Here is a 19,789-nt window from a genome sequence, read left to right on the forward strand (position 1 = left end):
TCTTAAGATTTTTCTTTTTAATTCCAACACGTATAGTTCTGCAACATAATTGTTCTCAAAGAGTGTTCCTAAACTGCATTAGCATCAACTGGGGGCTCATTATTAAAGCTCAGAAGCCTAGGGATGGGACCTAACAATTTGTATGGTGTTTTGTTTTGTTTTTTTTAACAGATTTTATTTATTTTATTTTAGAGAGAGGGAGTCGGGGGGGGGGGTGCAGAGTCAGAAGGAGAGGGAGAAAGAATCCCAAACAGACTTTATGCTGAGCACGGAGCCTGACATGGGGCTCCATCCCATGACCCCAGCCGAAACCAAGAATTGGTCACCCAACCGATTGAGCCACCCAGGCACTCCAACAATCTGTGCTTTAACGAGCCTTCCAGATGATTCTGATATATGCTAAAGTTTTAGAACCATGATTTATACCATTAGTGAAAACTTTGATTATTAAAAAAAAACATTGTTTTACTATATTGTTGTTAATAATGTTTGCTTACCATAAAGTATAGCCATTTTTTAAAATAGTGATACAATACATGTGACATAACATTTACCATCTTAACCATTATTAAATGTACAGTTCAGTGTATTAAATACATTCACATTGTTACATAACTGTCACCACCATCCATCCCTCAGTCTTTTCATTTTGTAAAACTGAAACCCCCATACTCATCAAACAATAACACCCTATTTCTTCTCCCATCTCTGGCAACTATTGTTCCACTTTTTGTCTCTCTTGATTTTGCTTACTCCAAGTATTTCATATAAGTAGAATCATACCGTATTTATCTCTTTTTTTTTTTTTCGTATTTATCTTTTTATGACTGGCTTATTTCACCTACCATAATGTCCTCAAGGTTCACCCATATTGTAGCATATGTCCGAATTCCTTCCTTTTTAAGGCTGAATGCTATTTCATTTGATGTTTATGCCACATTTTGTGTGTCCCTTCATGTGTCATTGGACACTTGGGTCATTTCTGTGTTTTGGCTATTGTGAATAATGCTGCTAGGAACATGGATATACAAATATCTTTTCAAGATTCTGCTTTCAGTTCTTTTGGGTATATACCCAGAAGTGGCATTGTTGGATCCTGTGGTAATTCCAATTTTAATTTTTTGAGGAACCACCACCATGCTGTTTTCCACAGCAGCTGTATACTTTTACATTCCACCGTCACTGCACAGTGGTTCCAGTCTCTCTACATCCTATCCAACATTTTGTTTTTTTTTGTTTTGTAATAGTAACCATCCTAGTGGGTATGAGGTGGTATCTTTGTGGATTTGGTTTGCATTTCTGAAGTGATTAGTGATGTTGAGCATCTTGTCATGTGCTTGTTGGCTATTTGTATATCTTCTTTGGAGAAATGTCTGTTCAAGTCCTTTGCACATTTTTGAGTAGCACCCCATCTTCCATACATACAGTGAGACCACTGCTGCTCACATCCTTGTTTGTGAACTCATCAGTGGCTCTTGTGGGCTCTCACTTTCTTTGCTTCCACCTTTCTTTCTTTGTTTCCAGTTCTCGTAAGTCTGGAATTTATACATAAGTCTATTCATGTGTTGATTTTGATAATAGGACAGAATAATTTGAAAACTTTACATGACTGCATTTCGGTATTTAAATCTGTTTCCAAAAAATTCTCTTTACAGACTTATAACAGCTGTGCCAGACTCTGCTTAAACCAAGAAACAGTATGTCTAGCAAGTACTGCTATGAAGACTGAAAATTGTGTGGCCAAAGTAAGTAATTTTACTCATCAATATTATTATATGGCATCATAACAATGCTTTATCTATAAACATCTTCACTTAGTATTGCTATTAAAGATTATCACAGGATTTTGTATTTAAAGTAGAATACAGCAGGCATCATTTCCAAAGCAGATTGTAAGTTGGAGTCTTCATCTCTTGATTTGCAAAAGAATTTTTGGTTCTGCATTCTGGTCACACTCCCATCTAATTCACATTTGTTACTTGACACTAGCTATGGATTATTACAAATAAGTAAGATTCATGAAAGAAAATATACAGTTATTTTTATAAGGTTGTTCATGGATTTTAAATATAATTGAGAATAGAGTAACCATTACAAGGATTGAGAAATATGCTAGAGAAAAATCCAAATATTCTATCACTATTATTATTTGTTGAGTGGTCAGTGATAGAAATATTGCTTTTGGTGATTTTGATCTGAGTGGACAAGTATGTTTTATCATGCATATGAGCTACCTTTTCTCATGTATTTCTATAGATACATATCTATAGATGCAAAAGTAATCACATATTAGAGATCTTCCAGTCTAATAATTAGAAATCTTCCAGTCTAATAATAATAAACTATGGCTCTGATCTTTCAAGTATCTCTAACTATGTAGGAACTTTGACCTAAATTTAGATAATAGCAATTTTGATTATTCCAAGAGTAGTATAAAATTCCAGTATGGGCTCTGTTTCTAGACATTTACCTTGCATATATGCAAAATTACCACCTTAGTAACTATTCAGTTTTGTCACTTAGAACATTTCCAACTTTAACTACTTTAGTCTATTTTATTATACACTCAGTCTCTCAGTTACTTACTGTTATTATAAGAGCTGGAGCTGGTCATCAGGCAGTCTCCATCCTTTGCTGCAAAAATAAAAGGACAGTAGTATTTGTTATTATTTTTATTTTATTTCTGAAAACTTGCAGTAGTTCCTGGATCTACTTAATCAATGAAACTATATCATATGAACTATAACCATTAGAAATGATCCATATAAGAAATGTCAAAATTTGTTTAAAATTATAATTTAAAAAGGTAGAGTTGGTTAAGTGTTTCTTAGAGTGTCTTAGCAATTTGCTGTAAAATATGAAAATAGCAAATTACATATATTTATTTTTGCAGTCATTTAGTCACAACTAGCAAGTACTAATTGACCCTATTTTGTACCCAGCATTTGTTTTTTGTTTTTTTTTTTTTTTTTCATTGTACCCAGCATTTGTACATTGAAATGGGGGACCAGTTATTTGGGCTTTTAAAAATAATCTTTCTCCTTTTTGGCCGTGTTGCTTAGTTTCATCACAAGTGGGTGACTTCTGGCTAAACAAGGTAAAATCTTAGCATGAGCACCGATCCAAGGACAGGGTGACAATTTTAATGAGTTTCATTGAGAGCTGGCCAAGTGAGCATCTGTTCCTTTTGTTTTCTCCATACTTTGTAAGCCAGGATCTCTAAGCTATATAGTCATGTTGGTGTGTGTCTGTATGATGTGTTTTGTTTTTCTCCCACCCTCTACTTCAGTGGTGCATGGTTAGAAATCTTCTGGCATCTGGCATAATGGCATAATTTCTTCTATGCTCTTGGGTGAGGAAATAAGTTTGCTCATTGCTGCTCATCTGTCTGTTTCCTTTGCTCCCAGATGGTGACCCTCTCATCCCATTCTTGCTTATTTTAACACTATTCTGACACCTATATCCTTTCATCGTCTCATTAAATACCCTAATTTAAAAATGATTTCTATCATTTCCTTTGAAACCCACCTAACTTTTGGTTTCTTTTATTGGTCCATATCCTGGCTTCTGGTTCATTGCTTCAGATTTGAGTGGAATAATCAGTTGGACAATGGCAAATAAAAACATACGTAGCTAAAAAAAAATTATTTTTTGTAACAGCCTCCAGTGAGGTACCAATAACATGGGAATAGACAACAAGTTTTCCCTTTTCTATTTACATGTATTGAATGTATCTCATGATTCTGTGCTGTTTCTATTGGCCTCTTTTATTGCTTGACCTTTGAAAGGTAATGACTTGCCATTGTTTTTGTAGGTCTGCAAGCCTGTCCCTGTTTCCTGCTCTCCACCTTTAGCCCTTACCTGAATAGTCTCATCTGCTACACTTGATATGCCTGCAGTAGCTTTTAAGTTGGTACAAGTGTCTGTTGTTGATTCGGGTTGGACTCCAAAGTGGCCTTGAATGTCCAACATCTCCATTGTGAGAGCAACTATAATATAATGATAACATTTTTGTCCTCTAGTTTAAAGGAGCTAATTGCTGAAAGAGTGACTTTGGTTTGGGTGAAGATAGTCATTATTATTACTGAATATTGTTTATTATGAGTTTTAGAGAAGACATTAATACCAGTCATTCCCTGAAAAACAGCAAAGTTGTTACGTTCAGACCCTATAGTATATGGTATGTGAATCTTCTTTGCTAGAAATACCTTACCATAAATGTTTTATAATAGGCCTATGAAAAGGGAGCCATTTGTCCTCTTTAGAATATAAGAAAACAAAGTGGTAAGACTCTAGGTTAATAATAATTTTCTGAATTTCTAACTTGAAGAATGAGATCTAAGAAAGGATTTAAAAATAAAAGTGCAGGAGGGATTGTTTTAGCAGTGTAACTTAGTCCAAGTAATATTTGGAGGCATTGAAATGTCTTTTATTTTCTTCCAAAGCCTTTCTTTTACTAATTATAGCCCCATGGTTCATGAGATTTGTTTGGAACATGATGAGCTCTGTATTTATTGTAGCTTTAAACAGACAGTCATTATTGACTGCCAACTTAGTCTTTAAAATCAATAATCACATTGTACCTAATTGTCAACCTTCATGATGTTTTTTAATTCATAAAGAAAACTAACTAGAAAAATGAAGAGCAAAAAAAAAAATGAAGAGCATTAATTTTTGTTATCTTTTTGCTGACTTTATTTAAATATTTACTGAAAATTTTGGTTTCATGTTTTTCCTAATTTACTTTTTACACACACACACGTGTGTGTGTGCACATGCACAGAATTAAAAATGAGTTGTTTGAACACATCTACCTAGATTTCTGCTCAGATAGGAAAAGTTCTGCCTCTTTATGTTTGGAAAATAAACCTCTTCAGTAGTCCTTTGTAGATAGTCTGTATTGTGGTTGGTTGTTGTTCTTGTTTTTTTACTTGAGACTAATAATCTGTTTGCAACTGACTGAGACAGAAAAATGTGATGTTCCTTTTCCACTCACTCCAGATTTTGATAGAAGACTTGTTTTATTTATTTCCAAAATTATATCCGCAGGAAACAAGCTGTTTAAATTCAGATTATGCTGAAGCAAAATGGTCCTGGTATGAGAAGCAACGTGCTGTTTTACGAGCACAGAGTCCCTTTTCTCATAACTGATTGATAGTAAATATTTTCCTGAAGAATTATTGCCAACCATGAACAGTGCAACTGTTTCACTTTTTTTCTGTGCTACTTGCTGTACCAGCCATCGTCGGTAATTAAGATCTACAATTCACAATGCAGACGTTTGCACTTCCTCTGGGTCTGCGCTATTTATAAGGCATTTCAGCTGTTCAGAGTTTCTTTTGAGTTTTAAACTACATGTTAACAGGCTTCTTTAATATACTCTTCCACAAGTAGCATGTCAGATGGGCCATTCTTTGCACCAGCCTCTCTATCGGGTCAAAACATTAGCTTTGTGAAGGATATATTAAGATTTAACCATATCATCGAGGCCAGTGAGGTTGGAAAAATTCTGGAATATAATGTTGTTACACATTAGCATATCACTATTTCAAAAAGTCAGGAATAAAGTTCAGAAGTACTATTTTTTCTTTCATTTTCATATGTTCATATGATTTTAATGAGTGCTAATGGGAGTTATAGAGAGGTTCTGAGAAGTACTGGTAAAGTGACTTTTCCCAGCTCACTTTGAGGTAATAATCAAGGACCATTGTTATAAACAAGAATTTGTGTGTTGTCAGATTAAGGATACAAGAACACATAACCTCCTAGATGTGTATGATATTTAGGAATGCAGACGTGGGACACCAAAATGGATCAGTGGATTGACTGCACATTTGTTGTATAATCATCATCAGGAACCCTAAGCAGCATATGCTATTGGAGAGAACAGTATGAACAGGAATCCTGGTCTGTATTAATTTGATAAAATTAAAAGTCATTTTCAACCATTTCAAGAGAGTTAATTTCAAAAGAAAAAAAGAGAAGTCCAGACCCCAGTGAGAATCTTCTTGAATTATGCCCTTGATTGAGAGAACTGCTTGCGCAGTCTCCTTACTACCTGCACTCATTGCTAAACAAACAGAAGAAAGAGATAAGCAGAAAGCTGTCAACAAAATATGTGTAAAACTTTGCCACAAGTAAGGATCAGACTGGCTCTTTTAAGCCTGAAGTCAGCTGCGTTGATTCTACGTGTTAGCCGCTAGCATCTTCCAGCAGGGCAGACCTGCAGAGAAAGGCAGACACGTGCTTCCGTGCTGATTCTTGATGGGCCCTTGAATAGAGACAGAGCTTCAAACAAAGCCTTTCCAAGGCAGTTTTATTTGCCAAAACCTGAAACTTTCTGTAGTTCTTTTGAACTACAGTGTTTCTGTAAACTTTTTTCCCCTCAGTGAACTCTTTATGAACCTTTTTTTTTTTTTTTTTTTTTTTAAAGATAGCAGCAGTGGTTCAACTGTTGGGAATCACTGGTATATCTGACTCAGGCACTTCAAGATGCTAGAACCTATTCACATTTCTATCTAGCCAGGGAGCTAATAAGATTAAGTTTCTCTTTGTGGATTGGTCCAGATTAGCAGGAGATGAGCCCAGTCAGTGTTTTCTTCAGTGAAAAAGGAAAGGTTGGGAGAGAGAGGGGTAAAGGAAGAAAGTTCTTCATCAAGAATTGACTGCAGTATTGCCTGCTGATGCATGTCGGATCACCCGCATCGAGAGATCACATGGCTTCTCCAAAAGTCAAACGATCAATTCGCCTCGTTTTGGCTCTGTACTTAATGCACAAACAGTGCGATCTGCGGGGCTGTAATTGCATTGTTAGGGCCAAGGAACAAGCCTGTGCCTTTTCAGCAGACAGCTGGCAGGGAGAGAGGCATGTTGTTAGGAAAGAGAGAGGCAAGGCAAATAAAATTACTGCTAACGCTCAGAGATCGGCAGGAGTCCTACTTGCCTAATCTTACCGGTGGGAGCAAGCGGCTGTTGTAATCCAATTATAGCAGCATAAGCAATTTGTTAGACACTCCGCATAATGTAACAATTTCCCAATAAACTCTGACTTGTAATAACGTCGGCAAGAGTCCGCATAAATCTGCCCGAATGGTGGGGGCTGGAGCGTTCGGCTGGGGGCTTGTAATTGGCGCCATCAGCACGTTTTGCGGAGTGCAGTATGGTGCAGTCTTTTAGTGCAGGAATTTTAAGGAGAAAAGCATGGCACACGTTTCTTAGAAAAAGAAAAGTGGCCATTAAAAGGGGAGCAGCAAGAAGGGCATACACTCATGCCTTCACATTACCTAGGAATCTTCCTGTAGAAAGAAAACAGGAGGAAGCCATGTTTCCTTCAATACTAAAGGGGGGGAGGGGGAAGAGTATGTGGACTAAATTCCTTTATTTAAAAGGCATCAGTTTCTATTATTTATACCCCCTTCTCCAGCTCCCCAAAATGCTGTTCGGGCAGCATTTAGCTAACATTTTTACAAAAATGTCCATAGCCATGTAAGACTAGAAATGCCAGATTTAAATCTATTTTTTTCTAGAGTTTAGCATTTTCTTTACAACAGGAAAATAGATTTTCTTTGTGCCCCAAATAAATCTTTTAAAGATATTATCTCACTGAATAGCAAACCTTTCGGTAGAGTTCTGCCTTCTGGTTTTTGAAACCATCTCTTACTGAGGGTTTAAAAACTAGCTTGTTTGCTTAGCTGGCTTCACTCATTGCTTATTTTCTATTCCACAATATATTGTGAATGTCCATGATACTAGGATTAGTAATCTTTCTTGTTGAATGTTTACATTGTATAAGGATACAGTTTTTCTTATTTAAGACTATACCTGTATGATCATTGTAGAAATAATTTTGATTCCTAAGTCATAAAATTTCTGTTTTGGAAAAATATTTGTTGTGTGGAGCAGAATAGAACCTCCATTATTTATTGATTGACTAGCATTTATGCTCACAGAATAGAGTTTATTTATACAAGGTATAGGAAGTGAGGAGTGCTCATAGATTTGAGTTAATAGACAGATTTTCAGGCTACTGAATATGTATTAAATGTTATCTACTTTCTTATGCCAACCCAACTCTTTATTGTTGTTAATTTGTGTCAAAACAAAGCTTCTGAAATAAGAATAGAATCACTCAAAAATATCATACTGCTGTGGGTATTATTACAATAAATATTTACTTTCAGTATAAACATTTCCTTCTACTGAGGCAAATGCTGCCTTGTTTGACTGGAGCTACATCAATAAACTGCAGTGCCTCTAATAAAGCCACTCAGTGTCTGGGTTTAACTAATGGCTGATTTTCATGGCTTTGACAGTGAGCTGTGTGCGTTATTTTCTCCTGATATTGTAAAAATAATGAGAGCAAATTAGAACAATCAGTTTACACAGATAGCTCCTGATTGGAGGCGATGGGCAATATGGCAGCAGGTAATCCATCTTCGGGCTCCTGTCACATTAACTTCAGCAGTGTGAAAAGATCAGGTGGGGTAAGCAGGGATCCTGCCCAATCGGAACACTGAAATTAATGAGAAGAGCATTGTTCTGTGATCAACCTTTTAATTAGCAAGATTGGAAGCAGGGAGTGATGAAGGCAGCACCACAGCTGCACAATGCCAGGCACAATTCCTGGAAGGGGAAAGAAAGAAGAAAAAATCTGTGGGTTTTACATCATACTTTTCTTGCTCTATACAGGCATTGTGTTTCCATTCTAGAGCTCACATATAGACTTTTAAACAAATAATGCCTACTTTGCAACACAATGTCATAAATATGTTTGATGTGTTAGTGATCTATAGGCTGTAATTCTTTCAGGGGTCATTCAGGGTTTTGAATATCGGTATACTTTCTTTGGCATTGCACATTGGGTTTTAATTTTTAATTTTTTTAATCAAGTAAGTAAAGAAATTAAATTTTAAGAAGATCTGCCTTGTCAGCCTCCCACCACCCAATCCCTCCAGTCTATAGAGTTTTTCTTGCAAGTAGCATGAGAGTTTTCTGGTTTGGAGCACTTTTGTCACTTTGAGTTGTTTAAAAGAGGAGCAAAGTCCAGGCAGTAAGCTGTGGTGTATTTAAATTGTATTCTTTCTCGATTCTGCTTTTTAGGAAAATCACTTTTCCCCCCACATGTCCCTGACTTCTTAGTATTGAGGGCTGTGTTATTTCAATTTATATAATTAAGAATTGAATATCAATGAAGTATAGTGTTTATAGGAGGAAGGAGGTGGAAATCTATGCAGTGACTGGGACTAAAGGCTGATTCATCCATTTAAAGCTCAGTTATACTAAAATTGAAACCTTGTTAATTAGCCCTGTAATATTGGAAAATGTGGTATAAAGCTATGGAAGACATTAATGAGTCAGATTTTCTCTGCCAAATCAGTGTCTGTTTCTAGACCTACTTTGATAGGCTCTAGCTTTGGGAAAAATATGAGGTTTTCAGGATTTTAATCTTTATACCTTAAGCTTTGTTGCTCACTGTAAAAGCAAGAATATAATATACTCTATGTAAATGAATCCAGTTATCTTCCAAAGATATGTAAAATAAATTTGGGGTTTTTATATTAATAATTAATTGACTTAGGCATTTATTTAAAATACTAATACATAGGAATGCCTGGGCAGCTCAGTGAGTTAAGTGTCTGCCTTCAGCTCAAGTTATGATCCTGGGGTCCTTGGATAAGACACCACGTTGGGCTTTGTGCTCAGCAGGGAAGTCTGCTTCTCCCTCTTCCCCTGCTTATGCTCTAACGTTTGCTCACTCTCTGAAATAAATCAATAAAATCTTTTTTAAAAAAATAAAATACTAATACATAAAAAAACAGTTATCAGGTACCCATCTGAGTACAGAATTAACAGTAAAGAGCCTAAAGTACAGTATCAAATATTATGGTTAGGTGTAAGGTGATCTTTTCTCGTCATAGTTAATAGAAATTTTTTCATTTTTTTTTTCAAAATGTGTATAACCAATGGAGAGTCTATCCTTGCAGCCCTAAGATACTATATTTACAGAAGGTAAGCCCCTAATACTATACCCCTGTGCAAAACTCATAGAATAAATGTACTTTACTTCTGTGTAGTACCCATCACCTTACCCCTTGCCCCTAAAATCTTTAGTATTCATTTTGGAATTCTGTCAGAAACCTTATTTTTGGTTTTGTTTTGTTTATTTTTGATTGATAGCTTCTCTTGAAAATATTCCTATTCAGTATTTTAGGATCAGTGACTTAGTACTAATCTGTAGGACTTGCCCTTACCTCCCCAAACATACATTCTAAGGGAATGGTGCTACTGTGCATATTAATATTTTAAAGCCCACTTGTAGAATTTTTCATGATACTTTTCTACAATACTTAATCTGGAAGAGAGATTTTTATACTTATAGCTTTTATGGATTTTTGTGGCCGTTCATTTTCCTTTCTCTTAGTTTGACAGTTTCAGAAGCCTGGGCTCATAAGCTCTCCATGGAATACATTCTTAGTCATATGGTGTAAATAGATCACTTAAAAAGCTCAAGTGTAACTTGAGCTCTCCCTTTTAAACCTCCCAGTACTCATGAGCTCAGGATCCATACATGTAAAATCTTATTCTTATGTCATGACTCCAGCTTGTAAGGCAAATGATCTGTGAATTTAAGTAACTGTGCTACTCTATATCAACTTTCTACAAAATAACATTGGTGTTTCTCCCTTTTTCCCTATGATTCTGGATTTCCATCTGACCTAGTGATCTTGCCAATATTTGTTCTTATTGTTAGAGTTCTTTTCCAGTAAAATTGGCTCTTTTAAGATCAGTGTTAAAATAAATGTCTCTTTTTTGAGGGCATCTTTTTTTTGTTTATATAGTAATTACAGAGAAGTCTAACTGGCTGAATGACCAAGAAACTCCTTTTTGTTTCCTAACAGAGATAGAATTATCAAGTCACCCTAGATTCTACTAATCCCAAATCTCATGAATAGGGTTCATGTTAGAGAAATTTTCATTAGTCTACTCCTTTGGAGCTCACCCAGTACACCCTTATTTAAAGTTCTTATGTATGGAACCAGTTGAATCTCTGATGCTGTTATAATCCTTCCTAAGTTCCCCATCGCCTCATTTTTAGTTTAGGGATATGTTCCTATATAACGAATTGGAAGGGTTGCCTGGGTGGTAAGGTTAGTTAAGCGTCACCCTTTGGCTCAGGTCATGATCCTGGGGTCCTGGGCTTAAGCCCAGTGGGTAGTCTGCTTCACTCTCTGTCCCCCTACCCCAGCTCATGCTCTCTCTCTCTCTCTCTCTCTCTCTCTCAAAATCTTAAAAAAAAATTGGAAAATGTCCATTTTTTTACTCATCTACAGGATGGAAGACCTTTATCTTTTTTTTTTTTCCCTTCCTCTTTATACTCAAGAGTTCGAGGAGGAGAGAAAATATGTTAATATTTATTAAGACCTGTGGGCAGCCCGGGTGGCTCAGCGGTTTAACACCGTCTTCAGTCCAGGGTGTGATCCTGGAGACCCAGGATCGAGTCCCACGTCAGGCTCCGTACATGGAGCCTGTTTCTCCCTCTGCCTGTGTCTCTGCCTCTCTGTGTCTCTCATGAGTAAATAAATAAAATCTTAAAAAAAAATTATTAAGACCTGTGTTTAGGCACTATAGTGCTAGCTGTGTTAGCTATTTCAAAACTTAAGTGAACCTGATAAGATGGATGCATAGTCGTTATTTTATAGATGAGATACCTGAAACTTATAGAAGTTGAACCTTTTCCCAAGTTTTCACATCTCTAATTTATAGGGTCAAAGTTTGAACTCAGATCTCTGACTACAGAGTCACTTCTGTACTATACCAGGTTGCCTTTCAAATAGTATTTGGAGGCCCTTTATATCTCTTCTACCATTATACTTGGCTTCATATTACAAAGCACCTATAGCTTTTTTTTATTTCATTTCTATAACACTTTTGACATCTAGCAAATGTTATTTCTTCATCTCCCCTGTCTCCTTGACTGCTTGTAAGATATGTTGTCTTTTTTTTTAAGATTTTATTTATTTAAAAAAAAAAGATTTTATTTATTTATTTGACAGAGAGCACAAGCAGGGGGAGCAGCAGGGGGAGAGGGAGAAGCAGGCTCCCCACTGATTGGGGAACCTGACACCAGGCTGAATCCCAGGACCCTAGGATCATGACCTGGGCTAAAGGTAGACGTTTAACCCACTGAGCCACCCAGGTGCCCCAGAAATGTTGTTCTGACTGAACTGAGCCAAACCTTGTATTCAGAAAACTTAAGTGTCTCTCTTCTGGGCTACCTAGTCAGTAATCCTCTTATGTAACTTTAAATGTTACTCAACAATAATCACCTACCTTATAAACATAGGTCTTTAAAGTATCTAAGATGACCATATGGCTCCATGGCTCCATGATCCATTGTTCTACATATAAAATGAGTGGGACAGTATGAGTCCTATATAGCTAGTTCAAGGTGGTGACTCACACCTTCCTAATTATTTTAGAATACAGATCTCATCCTACTATCCGTGTTAGAGTTTACATTGTAAGTATATATTGGCAGTCCTTTTATACCAAAAATGTATTTTTCCTGACTAAGCTTGGTAATTAATTTTGTCAATTAAAAAAATGTCCCTTAAGGCTTCCAAGCTCAGGCTGTGATTACACTTCAGTAAATATTTTTATATTTGTTTGCATGCTCTAGACAGATTGGTGATTGCAAAACATGGTAAGGTATCAGAATTAATAGTTGGACCTTAAAATCCTGTTTCAGAGAAGAGAAGCAGCTTGGGAGAGGAATGAATCATTGTAAAGAAACAGGTTCATTGAAAGCAAATGAAAACAAAAAGCAAACAAACATGGCTATTAGCATATGCACACACATAGAATTTATTTTTTTATTTATTTATTTTTTTATTTCTTTATGATAGTCACACACAGAGAGAGAGAGGCAGAGACACAGGCAGAGGGAGAAGCAGGCTCCATGCACCGGGAGCCCGACGTGGGATTCGATCCCGGGTCTCCAGGATCGCGCCCTGGGCCAAAGGCAGGCGCCAAACCGCTGCACCACCCAGGGATCCCTGCATATTCTTTAATGGAAGGAATAGAAGTTTTTGATAGTTATGATTGACATAAATTTTATGCTTGGACTTATAAAAATATGTGAGAAGTACTTGCTCACGTGGAACACTAAAACCATGACAAACAGGAATGTCGAAATACTTCTAGAAGAGTGAACTAAATGTAATTATGTTTTATATGTCAGATATCATTTCTTTAACTTTATACATATTTTCTTAGAATATCTAATAGCATAAGGAATTTAATTGTAAAGTTTTGTTTTGTTTTGTTTTTTTTAACCTGAGAGCAAGCCAAAAGGGAAATATATAGAGAAAAACATGTTTAAAAAGAGATGGTTCCTACAGTGTTAACTATGGAGTGTGTAGCGTGACTCTGTAATGGAATATCGTGGCAGGGGGTATAATACTGTAAATAAGATGAATATGCCACTTGTGGATTAATGGGCAACCTAAAGAGTGGTTTTATTTACATCTATGTGTGAGGTTCTTTTTCATTTTGTGTATTTTCTATTATGATTGGAGTACTTACAAACCTGACAGTTTTATTAGGGAACTTCAAAAAAAAAAAATCAGTTAGTTTCCTTGGATCTTGCCTTATGTGTTTTTTGTAGAATTAATATAGTGTCATTTTAGACTTTAAAATCGATAGGTTGGAGGAGTTTTTGTTAACTTTTTCTCTGGGTGATATTTAAGGGAAAGAGGTTGATACTGAAATTAAGTCCAAGAAATACAGCTATCTTTTATATTTTGTTATGAACACTAAGGGGTTGGTACAGGCTCCACATGTATCCACATTGCAGTAGATTCCATTTTCAGTGATAACAATTTTGTGAATATAGGATGTTTTGAAAGGTTTGGGTACTGAGTAATATAAACAGTTACAGCTAGCCTGAAACACTTACAGGAGCTATTATCTGAACATTGTAACATGAGAACATGCAGTAAGGGTAAATTGTGAGAACTTTTTATAACTAATTTTTTGATCAACTCTTTAGGTTGCTGTGGATTGCCAATTAATATTATTATTTAGTGCTCTTGAAACTTCAGAAGTTTGAGACTTAGATTATTATATATTCTCTGCTTCCTCTCAATTGAAAAATGTGCAAAACACGTTCTTTTCAAAGGCAAATGGTATGCAAAAGTAAATTTCCTTCATTGTAGAGTTTGAATGGAACTAATGTTCACTTGCAGAAGATCAATTCTCAAATTCTATTTGTTGAGTCTAATTGACTTTTAAACAAAACTGTAAATTGTTTTTTTTTAGTATTGAGATTGTAATTTCAAATTTGATAGCCTTTTGCACCATTATTTATTGAATGTTTACAATGTGCCAGATGATGGGTTAAAGGCATTACACTCTCACATAAATCCTCACAACAGGGGATCCTTGGGTGGCTCAGCGGTTTGGCACCTGCCTTCGGCCCAGGGCGAGTCCTAGGATTGAGTCCCGCATCGGGCTCCCTGCATGGAGGCCGCTTCTCCCTCTGCCTGTGTCTCTGCCTCTCTCTCTCTCTCTCTCTCTCTCTCTCTCTCTCACTCTGTGTGTGTGTGTGTGTGTGTGTCTCATGAATAAATAAATAAAATCTTAAAAAAAAAAATCCTCACAACAGTCTCATGAAGTGTACAACCCCATTTTGCATACAAATAAATTAGAATTCAGAGAGAGGAGCAACTTGCCCATGTTGCAGAACTGGAATTTGAACCCAGACCGGCCCTATAGCTGTGTACTTTCAACCACTGTGGTTTGTGGTACACAGAAATTAGGGTGTGTGTGTGTGTAGGTAATTGAAAAAAGTTCTCTGTGGTGCCTATTAAATGTTAACAATTTATGGGATGCCTGGGTGGCTCAGTGGTTGAGTGTTTGCCCGGGATCAAATTCCACATTGGGCTCCTTGCATGGAGCCTACTTCTTCTCCCTCTGCCTGTGTCTCTGCCTCTCTTTCTGTGTCTCTTATGAATAAATAAATAAAATCTTTAAAAAAATGTTAACAATTTACTAATAAGTAGTCAGGATTTGGAAAACACAGAAGTATGAAAATTGGTTCTATAAAATTATTACATAGTAATATATTTTAGGTTTGTAATCTTCTCTCACGTAGTGTTTTTTCCTTTTCATGCGAGATGATAAAAATTAAAAATACCTCAATTAGCAACCACAAAAAAGTAAAACTGTTAATTGAACCTTGTAATCTCCTCTTGCTGTCTGTTAGGTTTTTCTTTGCAGGCTTTGATTGTGTGTAATAAAACTGTTGCTTAATTAATGCCAGGGTTCTGAAGCCTTTGGATGCCACAAAAGAGAGTGAAATGTAGAAACCAAGAGGTAGCATCAAATAGCTTTTCTGTCATGTTAATTTAGATCTGTCATTCTTGTCTCACTTCATGATATAAGGCTCCCAACAGATACTAGGTGAATTGAAGAGAAGCAATAGTGAATCTTGTCTTAGGAAAAACGCAAGTCATGACTGAGGCTCTCAGTAGGTTAATGAAGAACTGTTTTCAGACAATATTTCACCCCTAGTTTGAGCTGCCCTTGGAATGAATGTGGCTGTGTTCATGTGACCAGCATAACGTGATGCAAAAACCAAAGTAATTGGTGACGTGGCATCATGGCTTTGTGGTACGTGCAGGAAAGGCCCAGGCTAATGTCCATAGTGTACTGTCATTGGCTGAAAGGTGCTTGTCTCTGTAACCAGAGCACAAGAGAGAACATCCTACTGACTTGTATTAATTTTTATTTAGAATGCTGAAAAACAAAATGGTAAAAATCCCCTTGGAAATTGCTAAAGTCTCCTTTAATTATAGACACACTTTTTTTTTTTTTTGAGGAACCCATAAGCTTAAAAAGAAAAAAAAAATGTTGATAGGAAATGTTTTCATATTATCACTCAAAAAACTGTTTCTTAATTTTTAGAATGCAGAGTAATGAATAACACATAACATTCTTTGCTAAAATAAATTTACTTTTAAGGTGACTCTTTACATTCTTTCATTCTTTAATCCTCACTCCTTCATTCAAGGAACTTAATTCATTAGCAGGTTTTATATTTGTATTTTAACAAGAATGTTGAAATGCAGTGTTTGTTTCAGGGTGGGGAAGATTTGAAATCCAATAATGAAAAATGAAGTCCCTTTCATTTCTGGCTGCATTCCCAGATGATTGTGTGTATCACAATCACTGAACTTTTACAGCCTGCTCACATTCTGTCTGGATTGTGTAGGATTACAACATCATATCTAAATTATACTTTCTGACAGTATTTAAATGTGAAATAGATATTGCTAAGTGGAAACATTGATATCATAATTTCTAGTGATTAAGGTGTCAGTGGAGAAGGGAGTTTACAAGCATGGGAAAAAAGTACAGGCTCCAATTTGAATAGGTCTCCATTGTCCAGGGATTTATTTAATGCTAATAAATACTTGTTTTAGAATAGATGGAACTAGGTTAAGTGTTTACAGCCAAACCTTTCTCTTCTCCATTGAAGAGCAAGGTTCTCCTAGCACTGACCTACTTTGCTCTTATACGGTACTGTAGATACAATGGTTATGCAGCCATGAAGAGAAAAATAGATGAAGACCAGAAGAATTTTGTAGTAAGAAGTGCTTGGTAGCATGTTTCTTTGTTGGTTAGACATAATGTTGCCACAAATCATGAATGAATATTCTGAATTCCCTAATAATATAGCAGTTATAACCATTTTTAAGCCTCCTTTCTAAGTAGATATTTCTCTCCTGGCTTTCTGTGTTGTGAACTTTACAAAACTGGCTTAGGCAGCCTATTAATTATTCATATCATAGCAACAATTAAAGCAAATTAAAAATAAAAATCGCCATATTGCATTTAACTGTGGGCAGCGCCAAACTGTCAGCTCTGGAAGGGCCTGTGGTGTTTCCTAAGTTAAAAGTGCTAGAGGGAGCTCTAACCTTGTTCAGAGTTGTGGCATATGGGAACAATTGTCTGTATGTGGCCATAGGGTCGCAAGTGAAGCTAGAGGCTAAGGCTATTACGTGGCAAAAATTTAAATCTTTATTAGAACTCCCTGCTTCTTTTATATTAGAAAATAAGGATTAGGACTGCCTATTTGTAATCAAACAGGACTTTATTCACCCTTATCCCTCTTCCTATGAATATAATCATCTCCTTCTAATAGAGTATTCAAGAGACCCTGAAGTTGGCTTAGTGAATTTCCACAAAGTGAACACACCTGGGTAATTACCACTGAGTTTGTTGGGTTTTTTTTTTTCAAGATTTTATTTATTTATTCATGAGAGACACAGATTGAAAGAGAGGCACAGACACAGGCAGAGGGAGAAGCAGGCTCCCTGCAGGGAGCCTGACGCGGACTCGATCCTGGGCCCCCAGGATCACGCCCTGGGCTGAAGGTGGCACTGAACCGCTGAGCCACCCAGGCTTCCTGAGTTTGTTAGTTTTTTAAGGAAAAAAAAAAAAAAGAAAAAGAACATTACCAGAAGCCCATTTCTGTCCTCTTTGTCACTCCCCTCCCAAGGGTAACATTATCCTCACTTCTGACATCATTCATTAGCTTTGCTGGTTTTTAAACCTCGTATGAATGGAATCATACAACACATATTCTTTACTATCTGACTTATTTCACCCAACATAATGTTTTTGAGAGTCACAGTGTATGTAGTTGTAATTTTTAATTTTTCATTGATGTGTAGTATTTCCTTATATAAATATACCAAATTTATCCCATTGGCCGTAGATGAACATTTGATTTGCTTTCAGATTTTGACAACCACAAAAATTTTATGTATATTTGTTGGTAAATATGTACAATGAATACATGTATCCTCTTGGGTATGTATCTAGGAGTGGAATTGGAATTTCCAGGACACCAACTGGCGTACCAATTTATACTCCTGACAATAGTGAATGAAAGTTCCATTGTTCCTTTTCCTCACTAACCAACACCTGATTTTTGGCTTTTTCATTGTAGCATTCTGACAGTGTGTAGCAGAATCTGGTTGTGGGCTTCTTTCATTTTTTTTCCATTGTCGTTAAAAATGAAAAAAAAAATTTAACTACATTTTTTTCAAGTGTATAGTTCAGTAGCGTTAAGTCTATGCATACTGTCACATTGTGTTTTTTAATTTAAATTTCCCTTTAAAGCTAAAATTGAGCATCTTTTTATATGGTGATTGACCATTTAGATGTGAAGTGATGTTCAGGTTTTCTGCCCGTTTTTCTATTGAGTTTTATGTATTTTTCTTAATGATTTCTAGGAGTTCTATATAAATTCTGAATCCAAAATCCTTTGATATTTGTGTTGTAAATATATTCTTCTACTCTGTGCCTTGTCTTTGCACTTTTATTAATGTTGTCTACTGATGAACAGAGGTCCTTTAGTATAGTCTAATTTATCAATCTTTGCCATATATAGTTAGGATTTTTACGTTCTACTTAAATCTGTGCCTACTCCACTGTCTTGAAGATACTCTGTTTTCTTCTAAAATTGTTATTGTTTTACCTTTTACATTTGGATGTACGATCCATTTGATTTTTGTTTGTTTGGGTATTATTAGGTAGAGGTAAGAGTTCTTTTTTGTTGGTATGTGATAATCCATTGACCTAGTACTATTTATTACAATGTGTATTTCCCTCTCTACTGCAGTTTCCTTTGTCATAAATTACATGACCATGTGTGTATAGGTCCTTGTCAAATCTTGAACTCTAAGTTCAAAGCCCTCCAGTTTTGTTATTCAAAAAGCCCTCCAGTTTTGTTGTTATTCTTAAATATTACCTTGATGATTATTGGCTATTTGCATTTCCATATAAATTTTAGAATCAACTTGTCAATATTTACCCTCTATTTGCATCACCTAGTAGAGCACTTACACATAGAAAGTCTTTAATATATTTGTTTAAAAAAGATAACTCAGTACATTTGGAAATTCCTGGAATTGTAGTTTCTTCTGATTTCACCCAGAGCCTTTGATCCTGGCTCTACTGGGCTGCACTTACAATCTAATCACATCTAAATTTTAGTTCTTTCCTTACAGTTCTGTCCCCAATCATATCAACTAATGGTGACCAGACAAGTTAGCATGTTTTAAAATATTCCAATTCATAATTTCCCTTCCTAGGGAATTTGATAATGGAGTTTCGGTTAAAAGTTTAATTTCAAGAGATGCCTGAATAGCTCAGCAGTTGAGCATCTTCCTTTGGCTCAGAGTGTGATCCCAGGGTTCCTGGATTGAATCCCACATAGGGCTTCCTACGGGGAGCCTGCTTCTCCCTCTGCCTGTGTCTCTGCCACTTTCTGTGTCTCTCATGAATAAGCAAATAAAATCTTTAAAAAAAAAATTAAAGTTTAGTTTCAAAGTTTGGTGGGCAGATGCTGATGCAACCTGAATTGCTGAGATGGCTCTTATGTGCTAGTGAACAATAACAGCTGCCTTTATTGAGTGTTTATGTGCTATACCCTGTGCTTAGCATTTTACACATAATCTCCTGTTATTTCTTTTAATAACCCTGGGAAATAGATGGTAATATTTGTTCCCCTTTGCGGGTGAAAAAACTTGAGGCTTAAAGAGGGTAACCAGCTCATTCAAGCCTATGTACATAATTTGTGAATTGCAGACACAGGCTTGCTCTAAGGCTTGTCTGACACTATGTTTAAAATAGTAAGTTGTTTTACTTAGTCCTTAAGTAATAACCCAGGCTCCTTGTTGTTATCCCTAAGAATGTATCTACCAAGATGTCTTGAGTC

At 36.1% G+C, this 19,789-nt stretch overlaps 1 protein-coding gene across 12 annotated transcripts in view; it reads left to right on the forward strand.

Annotated features, from left to right (window-relative positions):
• Positions 1–19,789, forward strand: part of BTRC (beta-transducin repeat containing E3 ubiquitin protein ligase) — a 184,325-nt gene that overhangs the window by 116,214 nt on the left and 48,322 nt on the right. For all 12 annotated transcript variants that reach the window (XM_025466960.3, XM_049102997.1, XM_025466969.3 and 9 more), the window contains one exon: positions 1,656–1,745. In XM_025466960.3, coding sequence (XP_025322745.1) covers positions 1,656–1,745 — 90 coding nt within the window. The remainder of the gene's footprint in view (positions 1–1,655; positions 1,746–19,789) is intronic.

This window comes from Canis lupus, chromosome 28 (assembly GCF_003254725.2).
Source record: "Canis lupus dingo isolate Sandy chromosome 28, ASM325472v2, whole genome shotgun sequence".
In the NCBI taxonomy this organism is placed as follows: domain Eukaryota; kingdom Metazoa; phylum Chordata; class Mammalia; order Carnivora; family Canidae; genus Canis; species Canis lupus.